Here is a 16,457-nt window from a genome sequence, read left to right on the forward strand (position 1 = left end):
GTCGTTACCTTTTTGAAGGCTTCGCTTTGAAAACCTTTGCACACGGACTTGGCGGTGGTTCGTTCATGAAACTTCTGGATATTTAATTGTTGCGGAGGCAAGATGTATGTGGTATCTTTTTTAATATTAATTAATATATTTCAAACATGACAGTGTGGAGTATCTTAAATTATTGGCAGGGAGAGGTTAATTTGGTGGGTTTGGGTTGGCCGAGTCGGGGGCGTTTCCAATTAACCCGTGATGAATCCATCCATGGATCGATCTGGCCTCCCACTTGAGTGTAGGGTTTAGTTGCTAACGGAACGAGAAGAAGATGGTGATGGGAGTGGGCGCGCGCCTAACCATCGGGTCTTTAAAACTGCTGTGCCCGGCCTACACAACAGTCAGCAGATATACTGCCTCAATTGCCTGGCCAATCACAAAGAGCTCCTAGAAATTCTTGTTTGTTAAAATCTGGTCGTTTTTTTTATTTGGGATTTTATACCGAGAAAGAAGATCTGATCTACTAATGGAGAAGTAACGTATCTCTTCTTGGCGTGCTGCCGAGCCGACACACATCGCTGCCTACCTATATATCCAATCCATCCATCTCCAAAACCTCTCATCAACCTGCTCTGCTCCTCTGTCGCTTGGCCTATTCGGCTTGGTTCCCGGCTCGGCTCGAAAAAGGTAAGGTTTTGTGTTCCAGTTCATCGTCATCACGTATTCTTGGGTTTTAGTTACGTATCTGGTCCGGAGATTACGCGTTTGTTGCTATAGTTCGTTTCCAATTCTTTCTCCTTAACAAACGAAACCAAATCCAATCTAATCTGCAGGGCAGGGCAGGGCGGAGCAGAGGAGAACGATGAAGTACAGCAAGGAGGACAAGCCCGAGAGGGCGGGCGGCGGCGGCGCCGGGTCGAGGGCCGTGCCGGTGGCGCTCGTGTTCCTCTTCCTCTGCGGCTTCTCCTTCTACCTCGGCGGCATCTACAGCACCGGCCGCACCTTCACCTTGTTCGACCCCGCCGCCACCGCCGCCACCACGCGCACCCTGCGCGTTCCTCTTTCCACGAAACAAGAAGAATCCACCGCCATCGCCATTGCCAACAGCAGCGAGGAGGAAGAGGTGGAGTTCCCGGAGTGCCCCGCCGACTTCCAGGACTACACCCCCTGCACGGACCCCAAGCGGTGGCGGAGGTACGGCAACTACCGGCTCAGCTTCATGGAGCGCCACTGCCCGCCGCCGCCGGACCGCGCCGTCTGCCTCGTGCCGCCGCCGGCGGGCTACAAGCCGCCCATCCGCTGGCCCAAGAGCAAGGACCAGTGCTGGTACCGCAACGTGCCCTACGACTGGATCAACAGCCAGAAGTCCAACCAGCACTGGCTCCGCAAGGAGGGCGACCGCTTCGCCTTCCCGGGCGGCGGCACCATGTTCCCCAACGGCGTCGGCGCCTACGTGGACCTCATGGCCGACCTCGTCCCCGGCATGAAGGACGGCACCGTGCGCACCGCGCTCGACACTGGCTGCGGCGTCGCCAGCTGGGGCGGCGACCTGCTGGCGCGGGGCATCCTGACGGTGTCGCTGGCGCCCAGGGACAACCACGAGGCGCAGGTGCAGTTCGCGCTGGAGCGCGGCATCCCGGCCATCCTCGGCATCATCTCCACGCAGCGCCTGCCCATCCCGTCCGGCTCCATGGACATGGCGCACTGCTCCCGGTGCCTCATCCCGTGGACCGAGTTCGGCGGGCTCTACCTCATGGAGATCCAGCGGGTGCTCCGCCCCGGCGGCTTCTGGGTGCTCTCCGGCCCGCCCATCAACTACGAGAACCGCTGGCACGGATGGAACACCACCGTCGAGGCGCAGAAGGGCGACTTCGACAGGCTCAAGAAGATGCTCGCCGGCATGTGCTTCAGGCTCTACGCCAAGAAGGGCGACATCGCCGTCTGGCAGAAGCCCCTGGATGGCGCATCCTGCTACGACAAGCTCACGCCGGTCACCTCGCCGGCGAAGTGCGACGACAGCGTTGACCCGGATGCCGCGTGGTACGTGCCCATGCGCTCCTGCGTCACCGCGCCCAGCGCTAAGTCCCGCGCCGCCGCCAAGCAGCTGCCCAAGTGGCCGCAGAGGCTTGGGTACATCGCGCAGGACCGCGTCTCCGCCGTCCCCGGCGGCAGCGGCAGCGCCATGAAGCACGACGACGCCAAGTGGAAGGCCGCCGCCAAGCACTACAAGGCGGTGCTGCCGGCGCTGGGCAGCGACAAGGTGAGGAACATCATGGACATGAACACAGTCTACGGAGGCTTCGCCGCCAGCCTCGTCAAGGACCCCGTCTGGGTCATGAACGTCGTCTCCTCATACGGACCCAACTCCCTCGGCGTCGTCTACGACAGAGGACTCATCGGCACCAACCACGACTGGTACGTTTCTCTGTTTCTTCCACTACATCAAAATTGGAACTACTATATGATCTGCTAAAACTGAGCATGCCGATTTAACTGAATTCCATTTCTAGGTGCGAGGCCTTCTCTACTTACCCTCGGACGTACGATCTGATGCATGCTGATGGCCTGTTCACAGCAGAATCGCACAGGTATGTACTGCAAAAATCTCTCTTGAGGGCAAACAATTCAACTTCAGATCTCCCAGTTCGAACTTACTGATGATTGGCATTATCACAGATGCGAGATGAAGTTCGTGCTCCTTGAGATGGACCGTGTCCTTCGTCCAACAGGCTATGCCATCATCCGGGACAATCCCTACTTCCTCGACAAGGTGGCCACCATCGCCAAGGGGATGAGATGGACCTGCGACAGGCACGACACCGAGAACAAGGAGAACGAGAAGGAGAAGCTCCTCATCTGCCACAAGAAGCTATGGTCAGCAAAGAGCACACAGTGAGTTAATCATGATCCCAATGGAAGGCAAATGGCGTTTCATCATGATCAAAGCAAGACATAGAACGTGGTCGACATTTTGATACAACAAGGGGGTTCATAGTCATCAAATCAAAATAAATTAAATGAGCGATATATATAGCCAATAGTTAGCTGTTAATCATACATTAATTCTTTTTCTTTGGGGAGGTAAAGTTTGGTGAGGCAACTGTAAGTTATCCAAACACTATATATGCATGTCTGCGATTGTAATCAAGCTGGATAGCTACATAGTATATTATTTGTTCAAAACATTTATGGAGTACCAAATGATAGTGATGTATTCATTCCTTTCCCCAGAACAGCAATGAGTTTGTTGTGTGTTGCTGTCAGTCTGGTGTGGTGCAATCAATCAGCCCACAATCTCCCTATTTCCGATTTGTCCACCTTGTACACTGATGCTACTATGTTCCAGGGCAAATTTACATGCACAGCTCTGCAATATGCACAGCACACTCGATTTGGTTACAGTACAGATGCCAGTTGATGGAGCAAGATGCCTTTTACACATAATTCACCCTTTACCAGAGGACTAACCGACGACCACGAGTAGCCTTCTCCATGCTTGCCTCCATGGCTACCATCTCCTTCGGCCCGCCTTCCTGAGTTCTTCCACTGCTTCCAGTCCCATTTGGTTCATATATTCATACAGGAGGATCCAACATGCACAGCACGCTCGATGCCAGTTGGTGGAGCAAGAAGCCTTACATGATTCACCCTTTACAAGAGGACTACTGATTACCACCAATAGCCTTCTCGGTGTTTGGCTACCATCTTCTTCGCTCGCCTTCCTAGACTTCCTCTACTGCTTCCGCTCCCATTTGCCTTCTCGTCTACCGTCTCGCTCTCTCCGCTCTACAACAGGCCTTGATGACCTGCTGCTGCCAGATCGTGTCCCATGCCTCATGCCTGACCCTGGCCCATCAAATTCTGGATCTCCCATGCTGCTAGTATCACCACCGGAATCTCTACTTCCCTCTGCATTGTCCTCGTAGCCATCGCTTCCACGGTCGCGAGATTGCAGTATTGTAGGAAACGATGGTCTTGATGCGCCCACCACGACTGTCGGTTGACCCTCATGGCCTTGGCTGCGGCTTCCATCATGCTGTGGACTTCTAACGTTGTCCCTTTCACGGTATCTTTCCCTGGTCCGACTGCACAATGTTGCAATCAGCAAGCATATACCAATCACACAAATGTGTTCTCAAAAAAAAATCCACAAATGTTTCAAGAGATAATAAGAACGGTACAAGCGATACTAAAAAATCAACCTGTTGGGGTTGGCCGAGAACTCCCGTCTTGATGAACGCCCTAGCTCAACTTGCTCCAACTCTCGTTGAAGCTCTCTCTGCAAAAGTCAATCAGCGTTTCATGCAACAGGAAAAACCCGCATAAGTCCATGTGAATTGGTTTTTCTTTTTCATGCTATAATTATTCTTTTTGGCTTGATGGATCATGGATTGGTGGCAAATATCTGTTACAGCACCGATAAGAAATCAAAGTTTCAAAGAGTAAACTTGCCACGTATACCTGAGTTTGTTTCTCTCTTTCCATCTCGAGGTTATATTGGAGTTCTCTAGACTTAGCACGCTCAAGATCCAGCTGTCGCTGCCTTTCAATGTCACGCTCCATCTCAATAGTTCTTTCCCTGCAAAGATAATACGACAAGAAAATAGGAGCAGTCACTTGTATCGTTTTTTACATATCAAACAAAGAGGTAACAGCTCCAAACCTATCAAGCGCTTGCATAAGCTCCATTTCCCTAGAGCTTGTCTCTTCCAAGTACTTTTCACGAGTTCGTCTGATAAGTAGCTTCTTCTGCCGGCGTGCTATAATTTCGTCTCTGAGCCTGGATCGTTCCCTGTAACAGTAAATACGTATTGGATGAATATAAGTAATTCTAACAGTACATTCAACGCTTCTTAATTGAAAATAAACTGCTGCAAGAAAATGATACTAGCAAAGGCTTCTATGAAGCTTCATGTTCAAATAGGATCTAGAACTTTAATACTCCTTGTTAAGTGACCCTTCATGCCTCCACTGAAAACAATAACTGGTGTCATTTAGCTCCTAATGATCCATATATTGTTAGGAAGACACATAAGAACATAACACCACTGTTTTTACCATGATGAGTCTAATCTTCATGTGGAAAAATGAAAGGTGGCATTATAAGGGAAAAAAAACTACACCAGCACCCACACACTAGGTGATAAGTATTTCGTGACCAGAGGAAGTAACTGCCAAGAGCTTGAGGAATGGAGTACATTTGGAAGGACCAGGTGTAAAATGGGATATGTTAACTTACAGGGACTGTATATCTGCACGGATCTGCTGAAGCCGTTTATTAACTTCACTACCATCCTTATAATCTGTAAATGTAATCTCATTACTGCATATCAAAGGAACAATATTAATGATAATAGTCCTTAATAGTCATTGAACTTACAGGATGATACATCAGGAACCACAATATCCTGGGGATATCCAACAAATTTTGGAACTGATTTCTCCTTTTCAATAAGCTCCAACTCAATCTCAGCTTCTTCAAGTTCCTTGGGGTTGTAATCAATTAAGTGTCAGAATAAGATATTGAAAACATGGTGGCCAGAAATCCTTGTATCTCTAACCTGATATTCCTGATCAGAGCTGATTGAGAAGAACTCAAAGTATGACTCAACAGAACTCAAAGAGGACAAAACCTATCAGAAAGGATTCACAAAAGCGGGTTACCAGCACTGACAGGAGCACAAAATTAACACCATATGGCTACAGAAACTTTTTTTGTAAAAAGAGAGGAACATAGATATAAGCATGCCAGTGCTGCATTATTGCATTCTTGCTTGCAGGCACTTTGGTTTGCTTGAATATGAACAGGAATTCCAGAACATTGAAAATTAATAGTAATTGTTGTTAGTGCATAGTATTACAAAGATTCAACAACCAAGAATTCTAAAGGGAAACGTAATTTGCTCAAACCACAACTAGATTTTTGCTAACTATTACTTGCTTATGTTGTTAAGTACAAATGTGCAAGCACACTCATCATAAATGTGAACTTGATTCGATTTTAGAACTGAAAGAGTGATTGATAGCATATGCTTAAGCAAGAAAGAAGAAACATAATAAAGATGCAAAATAAGCATTTGAAAATGAATCGTATGAAGATTGTAACCTGAAGAATTGATTCACGGATGCCCTTATAATCAGTATTGACTGGTTTTGTAGTAGATCCTACGAGAAGTTCTTTTACAACCTAAAGGAGGATACACAGAGTCACGACCCAGTATTCAAAACATGCACAAAATTATATAAGAAGTTCGTTAGCGATGTCCCTAGGGTGGCAAAAACCTCCATTCCAAGTACATATTTCTTAGCTGACAGAGGGGGAGGGGAGGGGAGGGAGAGACCATTTTAGCATCAGATTCATTTCTTAGCTGACATAGAGCTTGGCAGAGATCTTTCTCGACGTCACCAAAACCTCCTAGTAAGACAACAGAAGATAGTAAATACAGTGCGTGAATACTCAGCTGTTAAGGTTGAAGCCCCCATAAGTGCATAAGTACAGCATAAATGCAGGTAATTGAGAAGCATGAATTTACCAGTTACTGCTGCTTGCATGTTTTCCAATTTCCTCCAAACACAATCAGGTATTAAAGCGATATCTTCAGAAGAAGAATAAACACATGCCTTCGAAAGCAACAGCAAGGACATTCGTGTCAAATAACCCTCTTCTATTACATAGGAAAGCTGCCCCACACCATTCAGGATGCTGTTACTTGATGCAAAAAATGACCGCAGATGATCTCTATCAACAAATGGAACATATTCAGTAAGCAAAGCCATCGCATGCTTCCTTAAAATCATTGAAGAGTCATAGAGAGCCAATGCTGTTATCCTATTCCATGTATGAGTAACCAGATGGGATGTCACTGTTGAACCAGATGCAAGCATATGTTGATCAAAAGAAGGATATTGCAAAGTGACTTCAGCAGTACTCGCCAAGTTAGTAATCCTCCCAAGTTGCTGCAATGCAATAGAGCGTTGTTCTGGTTCAGCGTGACTCAACATTGTACAGAAGAGATTAATCAATGAGGTTTCACTATTCTTGAGGTCTTCAATTCCATCCGAAACCAATAGAGATAACCACTTCTCTGTCTGTAGTCTCCAAGATATCCTAGGTGCATGAGAGCAAAGGTGCTCGATTGCAGAACATGTGGCACTAAGAACAGTACCCCAAGCAAGAACATTAGGCAATTTAATCATATAGTCAAGCATAGTGGATGCCACCTGCCAGCACTGCTTTTCCTGATTTTCTAAAATGATTTCTGCAAGACCTTCAAGAGCACTCTCCCAGTGTTTTTGTGCAATCTCCACCTCTTGTCTGGTGCTACTAGAAATTGCATTTCCTTGAGTAACAGATCTTAGGCATTTCGCATAGAGCAAACATTTTGCAAGCGATAAAGACAGCCTACAGGCCAACTGGTGGTGACATTTCCAACTACCTTCGATGGATGGGATAAGGTGTGAAATGAGTTTCTCCAGGGCATCACAAAAGTCTATGATGCAACCAGCAGGTGGAGCATCAACACCCTTAGAGTTTTCTGCATCGTCTGCAGACGTCACTAGCACCTGCTCTGCACTATCTTGCACATTCTTCTCAAGTTGCATCATGGCATCCCCACTTAAGGAGTGTGCAGAACCTCCAGACTTGTTTCTCATAGAAAGGATGCTGATACCAAGTAACTCAATATTCTGAACTAGTATAGTTACACAACCATCAATAAGTGTATGGAAGCCTTGAAGATAACTACACAAAAGTGATGGCGGGTCTGAGCTGATACAGTCTACCAATTCTAACAAGGAGCCCAATATCTCAATCCTCCTCTTAAAGGACAGATCAGGAATCAGAGACCCCAGAATAAAGATCAGCAACGGAACCTGAATCTTATCACCAGCTGCATCCTCTGAATGTTTACAACACCGGATAATTTCAAACAGTTCTTCAAAACAAATCAACTCAAAATCACTGCAGTCAGTTATCTGGCCCATCACCTTTTCATCACCAGTTCCCTTCCTTAAGAAGTAATATATGAGTGGCTTCATCAGACACAGCACAGAGTCAAGGAAGGCTACATCAGTATAAGAAGCTCTACAAAGTGAAACAAGAATGTGCACTACCCTTGGCATTTCAGGAACAATAGCCTCCAAGTGCTCAGCAACAACTGACTCAAGTAGATAGAAAACAACAGCCTTAACATTAGCAGCAATATTTCCTCTCAAACAACTAACTTCGTTAGCAAGTATGAGATGCTCCTTAATGCTTTCAAGGTAAGGCCACAAGCACATCTCAGAAAACCAACAAAGAATATCTTGTACTGCGCTTTTGGGGAGACATTTTAACTGCAGCCCTACAGCTTCCAAAATGCTCTCTCCAAATGTGTGGAATAACCTGCTCATGCTTGGAAAGAAGAAATGCAGTTCAGGAAGTAAGATCTGAAACAGTTTGTTCGCGCTTGGTTGATCTGAAAATGAAGTTTCCTGCTTAAGAAGCAAGTATTTGTTGCAATCAGATTGCTCAATGTTAGCAGACTTGACCTTCTGAGTTGCAACTCCATCCATCAAACAAAGCTCATCAGTGAAAATTGACAGCAAAGATGTAAGCTGTGAGAAATCAGAAGCAAGAAACAGTTTTCCATTTAAATATTCCTTGGCATAACGTGACACTGCCATCCATCCAAGAAACCGAGCAAGTGGGCTAGACAACTTGGAGAATTCTGATATCTTATGCATCCATGCTGATGGAGGAACCAAGCTTCTAAAACGAAAACCATCTTTTCTAATGCTGACGAGTTCTCTAGTATTATCACTACCAGATGAAGCCAGAACCAGCTTCTGGAGAAGTGCCCAACGTCTCTGTAGACCATGCAATTTTACCTTATCCAATTTTTTATCCCCTGCATTAACAGAACTGTAAAGACACGTAAGCTGTCTGTTGAGGTTTTCAGCAGATTTCAATATGATATCAATCACATTATCTGGTGGACAAAATAGATCAGTTGCTGAGTGCAACAAGAACAACAAGCTATCAAGAAGAATTTCATTAGATGAGTGCCCCTTCCTTTGAAATTGCTTCATAATAAAGTGACAAAGCAGAGCTTGGTTCTTCCTGACCAAAGTTACAGCATCAACAATGTATGTAGCTTCTGGTGAAATTTCTATAGCATGGTTGTCATCTTCAGCATCATTTGGATAAATTTCCCCATCGGGTATCTTTTTCTGGTATTCAGAGTCAAATCTTGCAGCTTGCAGGAGTAGATCTAGGACGGCTCTATCCCGTTTGTTCTCCAAACTGTTGGCTGCTACTATATCTAAATCTTTCACACGCAAACCTTTCAAGTCAAAGGAAGCATTCCCTTGTCTCAACTCTGAATGAGCAAGTTCAATTCGATCCAGAGGCTCTGAATTAAGCCTTAAATCAAGGAGAAAGAATGGATTAACATAGCATTCTGCAGCTAATATCAAAGCATCAATTCCGGCATTATGCCCCTCAATTGTTGGTTCTTGTTGCATGCACAGATTCTGTGCTAAGCGGCGAAATTCTAGAGCTCTTAATTCACACTCCTTGTGGTTCAACAGTTGTAGATAATCAGCCTGGACATCATTGTAATCAGAAGCAACAGTATTATCCAGCTGCAAAAGGCAAGGAGGTAATTTTGTATTGTTTTTTCTGCCCTCAGGAATGTTCTGGTCCAAAATTGTAGTTACTTTATTATGGCCTTGTCGCAAAGTATTTCTCAACTCAGATTGCTTCAGTTCTTCCGGAGCAAATAAGGAATTGCACTGCTCAAAACATTCTACCCTCACGGTGTCAGATGCATCTCGCCCTTCAACATCTTCAGGGTTGCAGGAATGTGTTGCTGGAGAATTTGACACAGTCAAAGCTGCTTGATCAACCTCAGACATTGAACTTTTGCAGAGGTCAACGTCCGGTGGGAGTGGCATATGAGGATCCAAGATAGAAAGAAGTACACTGCGAGTGGAAGTTTTGATTCAGTGTATTTATTAGCATACATAGCAACCATAAATAGGCCTAGTGATGAATTTTACTCTATACATTTTCACGCCCAGTCAAATCTTTGAAAAGGTAGTGTCAATGCACAAGTTTGTCCTCAACTTCTACCATGGCTCATTTTGGCCCCTCAATTCTTGGAAAGGGCCAATTAGTCAATTTACTTCCAGAAATGGTTCGACTGACACTACAACGCGAGTTGGTAAGACATGTGTACTCTAAGTTGGCCAACTTGGGTGTCAACTCAGTTCATTGCCTCTTTTAAACCACATCAAGAGTTTAAAATGCAATTTGGCATCAGTTCATTTAAACCGACACAAATTCCATATAAAAGCCAAATTTATGCATTAGCCAAATAGATATTGTTGCTAAAAAATAGGAACATGAATGTGTGACAGTGAGTTGTGACTAGAGGGAGTAACTATTACTCCCTTACTCCCGCCATTCACTATTATAAGATGTTTAAGGTTCACTCATTTCTGTCAGTATATAGTCCACATTGAAATATCTAAAACATCTTATAATAGTGAACGGAGGGAGTATAATATAGATAATAAAAAGAGCATTTGGTACTCATCAATGAGCATAGGTTATTACTCATTGTAGTCGTAAACTTATGCTAGACCTGCAAGTACATATTGCTTACTGACCTTGGGGCAACATCACCTCGCCGCCATTCAAGTTCCAAAGATGGGAGTACAGCAGGACTCTTTGCAGCTGTACGAATAATGTTTAAGGCAATATTGCAAGATTTTTCCTGTTTATCCAGGTAGGCAGCAGAGACACCACCAAATGATAGTGTGTCTTTCATGACACTCATAGCATGATCAATATAAGGATCTATCATCTCCAGAATGAAAAGTAATTTATGCTTAAATTCCTGAAATATGGAAGTTTACAGGATGCATGTTCAGGAAGCAGTAAAACAATCACTGTAAAAAAATCAGGAAAGGAAAGATGAGTTTACTCTGTATTCTGTGAGAACATCATCCATATTCCCAGATAATGCCAATACAACATACTTCAGGGCTGCACGAGAACGGGCAAGAGATTGCCCAACTCCCTGACAAACATCATACAGAAATCAAATCGTTTGATTGCCACATGGATATGGTTAACAACAACAACATCAAAGCCTTTTTCCCAAGTAAGTTGGGGTAGGCTAATGGATATGGTTAACAGTAAGAAATTTAACAAAACCAATCATTGATGTTGATTCAGGATGGTGCAAATTAAAATATTATAGCCATGACGAGGCTGTAACACTATCAACTCTGCTTGAATAACTGGGTGTTTCATCTTAAAACTTAAATACAGGAAAGCAAGTCACGCTAGCTCCAGATAATAGTGCAACCTTCAAGGGTAGAAACCCAAAATGAGATAAACTTAAACTGAAGCATTACTTTGTTTATTTGTTATGTATCGGTGCAAAATTGTAGGTCCTATAGATAGGATACAAAATATGCCAGATTACATACATTAAAGGATATGTTAGTTTCCCACCACTGCTCTTGTGGAGCAAGTTTCCAACACACACATACCTGGATAACATCTAAGAGATCTTCCAGAAGTTCAACTGCAAGATCTACCTGTTTCATGAGTACATAAAGTCATAAAAGAGTAACAAATAATAGAAAATCATAACTGTGGACAAAATCATAGAGACCTTTGTTGTGATCATGGGCACCCAAGGTGATAATGGTCCCCTGCACAAATCAAGCAAAACACATGCTGCTTTTGCCTAGCAGTGAAAATAAGAGAAGTGTCAACAAATTTCTGAATAAAATAAGTACTTCTACGTAAGAGAGTTCAGAGTTGCAGAACAAACATGTGATGACATGCATGATGAAAGATAACCAGCACAGCCTCTGAGAAGAGGATGAAAAGCTGATGTTGATACTGACATTGTCACAATCTGCAACCACAAAGTCATTGAGAAATGGTAAGTGATGCCTGCCACTAATGCATGAAGAAGATAATAAACTGTAACAATTGAAGGTACCAGGGAAAGAGCACTATGAACATCTGGATGGTTCCATTGGCTAAAACAATCATCAATATGTTCGGTAGGGCCATAACTGAATGGAGGACGAAGAGCTACAGAAAATACACAGAAGAACAAAATCATATTATCAGATTCCACAATGGCGTGCATGTCATATACTGATGCCCTGGCAGGTAGACCTGTCCCAATGTTTTCTTCTATCTTAGAAGGAGTGATGTTCGTAACCAAGAGGTCACATGATGAAATCCAGGAATACGCAGACAGACTAACGTTTTATTGGACTGAGGACTGAACAGATAGTATCTAGCCACAAGACACGGGTATCACACTGATTTTACTAGCAACTGGCCATGTAGGACTCACATCTTTTAGTCTGGAATAACATGTGATTGTGGTGGGAAGGTGTGGGTTATTCGGTAGAAAAAGTTCTTCTTCATTTATATTTCTGCTCATTTTCATTTAAGATTAGCAAAAGAAGCTAAGAAAGCATCATCATATAAGGCCACCCATTCCATACCTGGAAGAAGAGCTTGAACAAGTGGCAAGACGGACCACATGTCTGAAGTAACTTCAGCAAGCTTGCAACCTAGCTGAGGCTACAAGTACAATCAAGAAAATAAAAAACCATCCTTTTAGAATAAAACAGAAACTACATACATGGAACTTGAAAGATCTAAGGCTAAGAAAATATGACAAAGATAACCTGTGATGCGGCTGCATAAAGTAAGTGAAGAATGCCTTCTTCAACAGCAGAAATATCCAAAATATTCAGAAAAGAGACATCGAAGTGGTCTTCTGATAAAGAAAATTCTTCTCCAAACAAACTTGCGTAGTTTGTACAAAATAATAGGCTAGAAGCATCACTTTTAGGAATTTCATCATTGACTTGACTTGAAAGTATGCTACCATTAGGTATCGGCTCATCAATGAACGGTTCAGGCTCCAAAAGTTTTTGCAGCACCCTTGATGCCTTGGTTCAAGAAGCAAATACTCAGAAAATCTCCCAACAGGAAAAACTACATTACCAAAAGAAACAAAAGATCTGGCCAAAGAACATACTCGGTGGCAAACAATTCCAAGGGTTTTGTCTTTGTGTGCTTTCCTTAAGAGCAGTATAGCAGTTTCAGATCGAAATGCCAGCATACATGAAGCAGACTGAACAGAAGATGGACTCCGTGATCTCCTAGGTTGTGCCTGTACGAAAATAAAGAATTCAAAACATTAAAATCAAGACGAATCAATAATTTGTTTCTATGCTCCCCGAGAAAAATACATCCTGACACAAAATGTGGTTAGAAATCATTTACTAGTGATTAACCACCTCAATTTCCCTTGTTGGTTTTAGTGGAGATTTCCTTTGAATGACACAGAGATGCACTCCATGGAATAAAACAAAGAGATGAATATCATACATGATAACTGACAAACATTTTTGTTAAATACAACTTATAAGTTTCAATTCCAGGGAAAACTAATATAAGTTACTATTTTAAAATATTCAGGCTATCAAACTCCATAACAATCGAAGCAGAGGAATCAGAATTCTATTATGGTATTTTAGTTGGATGGTTTACCAGAAGAGATATCCTTGTGTTAAAGCCGAGTGACCGAGCAGACAGTAGGACCACAGATACATAGATCCTGATGTGAAATGGTACCTTGCCACTTTGCCAGCACTAAACAGGACCACATTTTCCAAACTACAACATTCGAACATATCTTACATTTTAAATATTTTAAACCATCAAGAAACCAGATACAATCAGAAACTATTCAGTTATTTTTTCTAAACATAAAATGGCCACATATGGAATAAAATAGGCTGTCTGTTTAGCAGTTCTGGTCATAAACCAGTCACACAGCGAGAAATATTCCTGTTCTTGTGCTGTTACAAGCAACCAACAAACTGATTGGATGCCAGTACTCGGCGTTTTGTGACCCTGGCATGACCAATGAGAAGTTTGTGTAATGTCACATCAAAAATTAATGGAAGATCCCGGATAATAGTGACCTAACTAACTTCTGTGAATTGAACTAGTCAAGCTGCCTACAGGACATTTGTATCTCATGTGTGCTTTTAGCAGTTGCCAGAATGCAACCATAAAAACCATCTACCTCAACTACGTCAAAGATACAAGAAAATAAACATTGCAAGTATTTCTTAGTTCCTATTGGTCAAGGTTAGCTCCAATCTACAGTGGACATTGGATATGCCTTATGTGGTCTTTTCAGAACTCGGAGAGGGGCTAGGTGGGTGTACAGTTAGTCAGTAATAAGCACTATGGATACTTGAACTTCATTCAAAAACAGATGCGCAGACGTTGTATGATTTATTGCTATAAACATTTTACAAAACTGAGAAGCTATGTATTACTGAGTGCAATTGCAGCACCATTTCAGCATATATCATAGTTCTTGCTCTAGCAAAACTATGATAGCACATCGCAACATCTAGAGAAAAAGATGGACAGAAGTGTGCGGAAAGAAAATTTACATGCCTCGAAGTTTGAGGAAATGGCTGGAGTAGAAGCCAGGCTAGTCTTTAGGATATCTGAATCACCTGAGCTAATCAATGTTTTTGTAGCATCCCTGTAAATTCAGAGCAATGTGTCAATCAGATGAAGCTGCTCGCACATAGGTGGGTGCGTGCACAGCAGAGCCCATGCACATATTGTATGCAAACTATAGGTGAAGACAGGCAAGTAAGCATGTATAAGAAATGGGCCACACCTTTCATTTATAAGTTGAAGGATTGGGTAAAATGGGCCAGCAAGCAGAGCCAAAAAACGAACACTGCTCTCTGGGGTGTCTGCGAAGCTATTAAGGTCAGCCTGCGGTGCGAAGAGCAGCCAGGGAGCCGGTTAACAGGGACAATATGCACCCATAGGGGAAATCGCATAATACTAGCTAGCCAAGGAGCAGGACAGATTTTACCTCAATCTGGGGAAGAAAGGGCGGCAGCCTGCTTGCAATGTCTTTGAGTAACTAGATTCGATTTGCATCAGAAATAACTAATTAGTGTGGACACAAGTTAGCAATACAAAAAAAACAGGAAGTAAAGCAGGAGAACACACATACTGCATAGTACCTGGAGATGCATATTGTGGGAAGTATGAGATTGTTTCTGAGACGAAGAGATTAGTGGTGACAGGTAGTTGACAAGAGGTTGGAATTCAGGTTCCAGGCCAGGCACGGGGATTCCGGTGAGCTGGATGAAGTAGATGGCAATGGGGCTGCCGCGCAGGCAAGAGATGCGGACGTAGCGGCAAGGGGTGTGGTTGGCCGGGTAGACCATGTCGCGCTTGGGAGCTTCGCCGCGCGGGCGGACCTTGACGAAGGCCTCGGGCTTGAAGCGCAGCCCGGCGGTGACCTCCCATTCGAGGACGGACTTGTTGTAGACGCGGATGTGGGAGACGAGGCACGGCTCGTTGAGCTCGAGGAGGATCCACTCCTTGGTGTTGGTGGCGGTGGACCAGTGGGAGCGGAGGTCGGCCTCCAGCACGCTAGCCGCCTTCTGCCCCGCCGACTCGCGGGAGCACGCCTTCACCCGGAAGCCCAGAGGCACGCCGCCGTCGCTCCACTCGTCCCCCCTCCCGTCCCTCTCCCTCTCCCTCTCCGGCGCCGCCTCCATACCTCCCCTTCGCCGCGACCGCGATTGGCTTACTGCTACTCTCTCTGTCGCAGCAGCACACAAGGGGAGGGGGAGGTTGAAGACGACGGAATGGGGTATTCGATGGGCTGAGAGCACAAGAATACTCATACCATTTCGGCCCATTAACCACTACAGATTTTTCTGACAGTTTTTTATTTTGCAATCATTAGCGGGCCTGCTATTTGGTGGTCCCTCGTGCCAGTGGTCACTTTTCTGACAAGCCCCCTTGTCGTTTTGTTGTCACAAGGAGGAGGAGGCCGTCGTATAGGAGGAAGAAGTAGACGATGCCACACCTCTTCTCTAGATCTGTCGTCGGTTCATGCTGCCTCGTTGCTCCACCCTCCTTGAATCACCTCATATCTCAACCCGTCATTGCCCTAGGTCATCCTTATAAGGATCATGCGCCCATTCTTCTCTAGCCTGCCCCCTCCCCCAAACCCTAAGTATAAGAGGAAGGAGGTGGCGCTAGGTGATAAAAAAATTGTGCGTTAAAAAGGAGAGAGGGAAACGCAAGGACCATTTAGCTAAAGGCTTGCTAGGTCTTGCAACACCCCCTATCGGACCATGTAAGGGAAAACATATGTAGCCCACGAATAATGTTGGTATGGAAAGAGTTGGAAGCCACACTCGTTGCCTCTAGATATGTTCACATTCTAGCATGGCCACGGTGGTAGTTGGAACAGACCTAGCTAATCTAGGATTGGTAAAGGACAAGTAGGTGAAGTTTAGGTTGGGGATATGTCTTGGCACGGGCTTAGACGGACTATATATATGTAGTTCATAAAGGGAGATGAAAACGACCATGACGACAATCG

The 16,457-nt window shown here is 44.4% G+C and overlaps 2 protein-coding genes across 2 annotated transcripts; one reads left to right on the top strand and one right to left on the bottom strand.

The window, feature by feature from the left end:
- The first annotated feature begins 403 nt into the window (after positions 1-403).
- Positions 404-3,200, top strand: LOC124706385 (probable methyltransferase PMT21). Its single transcript, XM_047238056.1, has 4 exons — positions 404-669; positions 816-2,397; positions 2,493-2,570; positions 2,659-3,200. The coding sequence occupies exons 2-4, from the start codon at positions 845-847 to the stop codon at positions 2,876-2,878; spliced, it is 1,851 nt and encodes a 616-aa protein (XP_047094012.1). The 5' UTR covers positions 404-669; positions 816-844; the 3' UTR covers positions 2,879-3,200.
- Positions 3,090-15,579, bottom strand: LOC124647827 (the record flags this gene model as incomplete). The annotated part of the gene is made up of 23 exons (XM_047187695.1): positions 3,090-4,067; positions 4,185-4,261; positions 4,444-4,561; positions 4,646-4,774; positions 5,222-5,285; positions 5,363-5,468; positions 5,544-5,615; positions 6,089-6,169; positions 6,324-6,397; positions 6,516-9,946; positions 10,636-10,865; positions 10,953-11,048; positions 11,527-11,574; positions 11,652-11,726; positions 11,814-11,900; positions 11,988-12,082; positions 12,508-12,586; positions 12,694-12,960; positions 13,050-13,184; positions 14,489-14,579; positions 14,721-14,821; positions 14,925-14,975; positions 15,079-15,579. Coding segments are annotated over 23 exons (6,360 nt in total), but the record flags the coding sequence as incomplete, so codon positions are not given.
- Between the last annotated feature and the right edge of the window lie 878 nt (positions 15,580-16,457).

Source organism: Lolium rigidum, chromosome 4 (genome assembly GCF_022539505.1).
Source record: "Lolium rigidum isolate FL_2022 chromosome 4, APGP_CSIRO_Lrig_0.1, whole genome shotgun sequence".
In the NCBI taxonomy this organism is placed as follows: Eukaryota; Viridiplantae; Streptophyta; class Magnoliopsida; order Poales; family Poaceae; genus Lolium; species Lolium rigidum.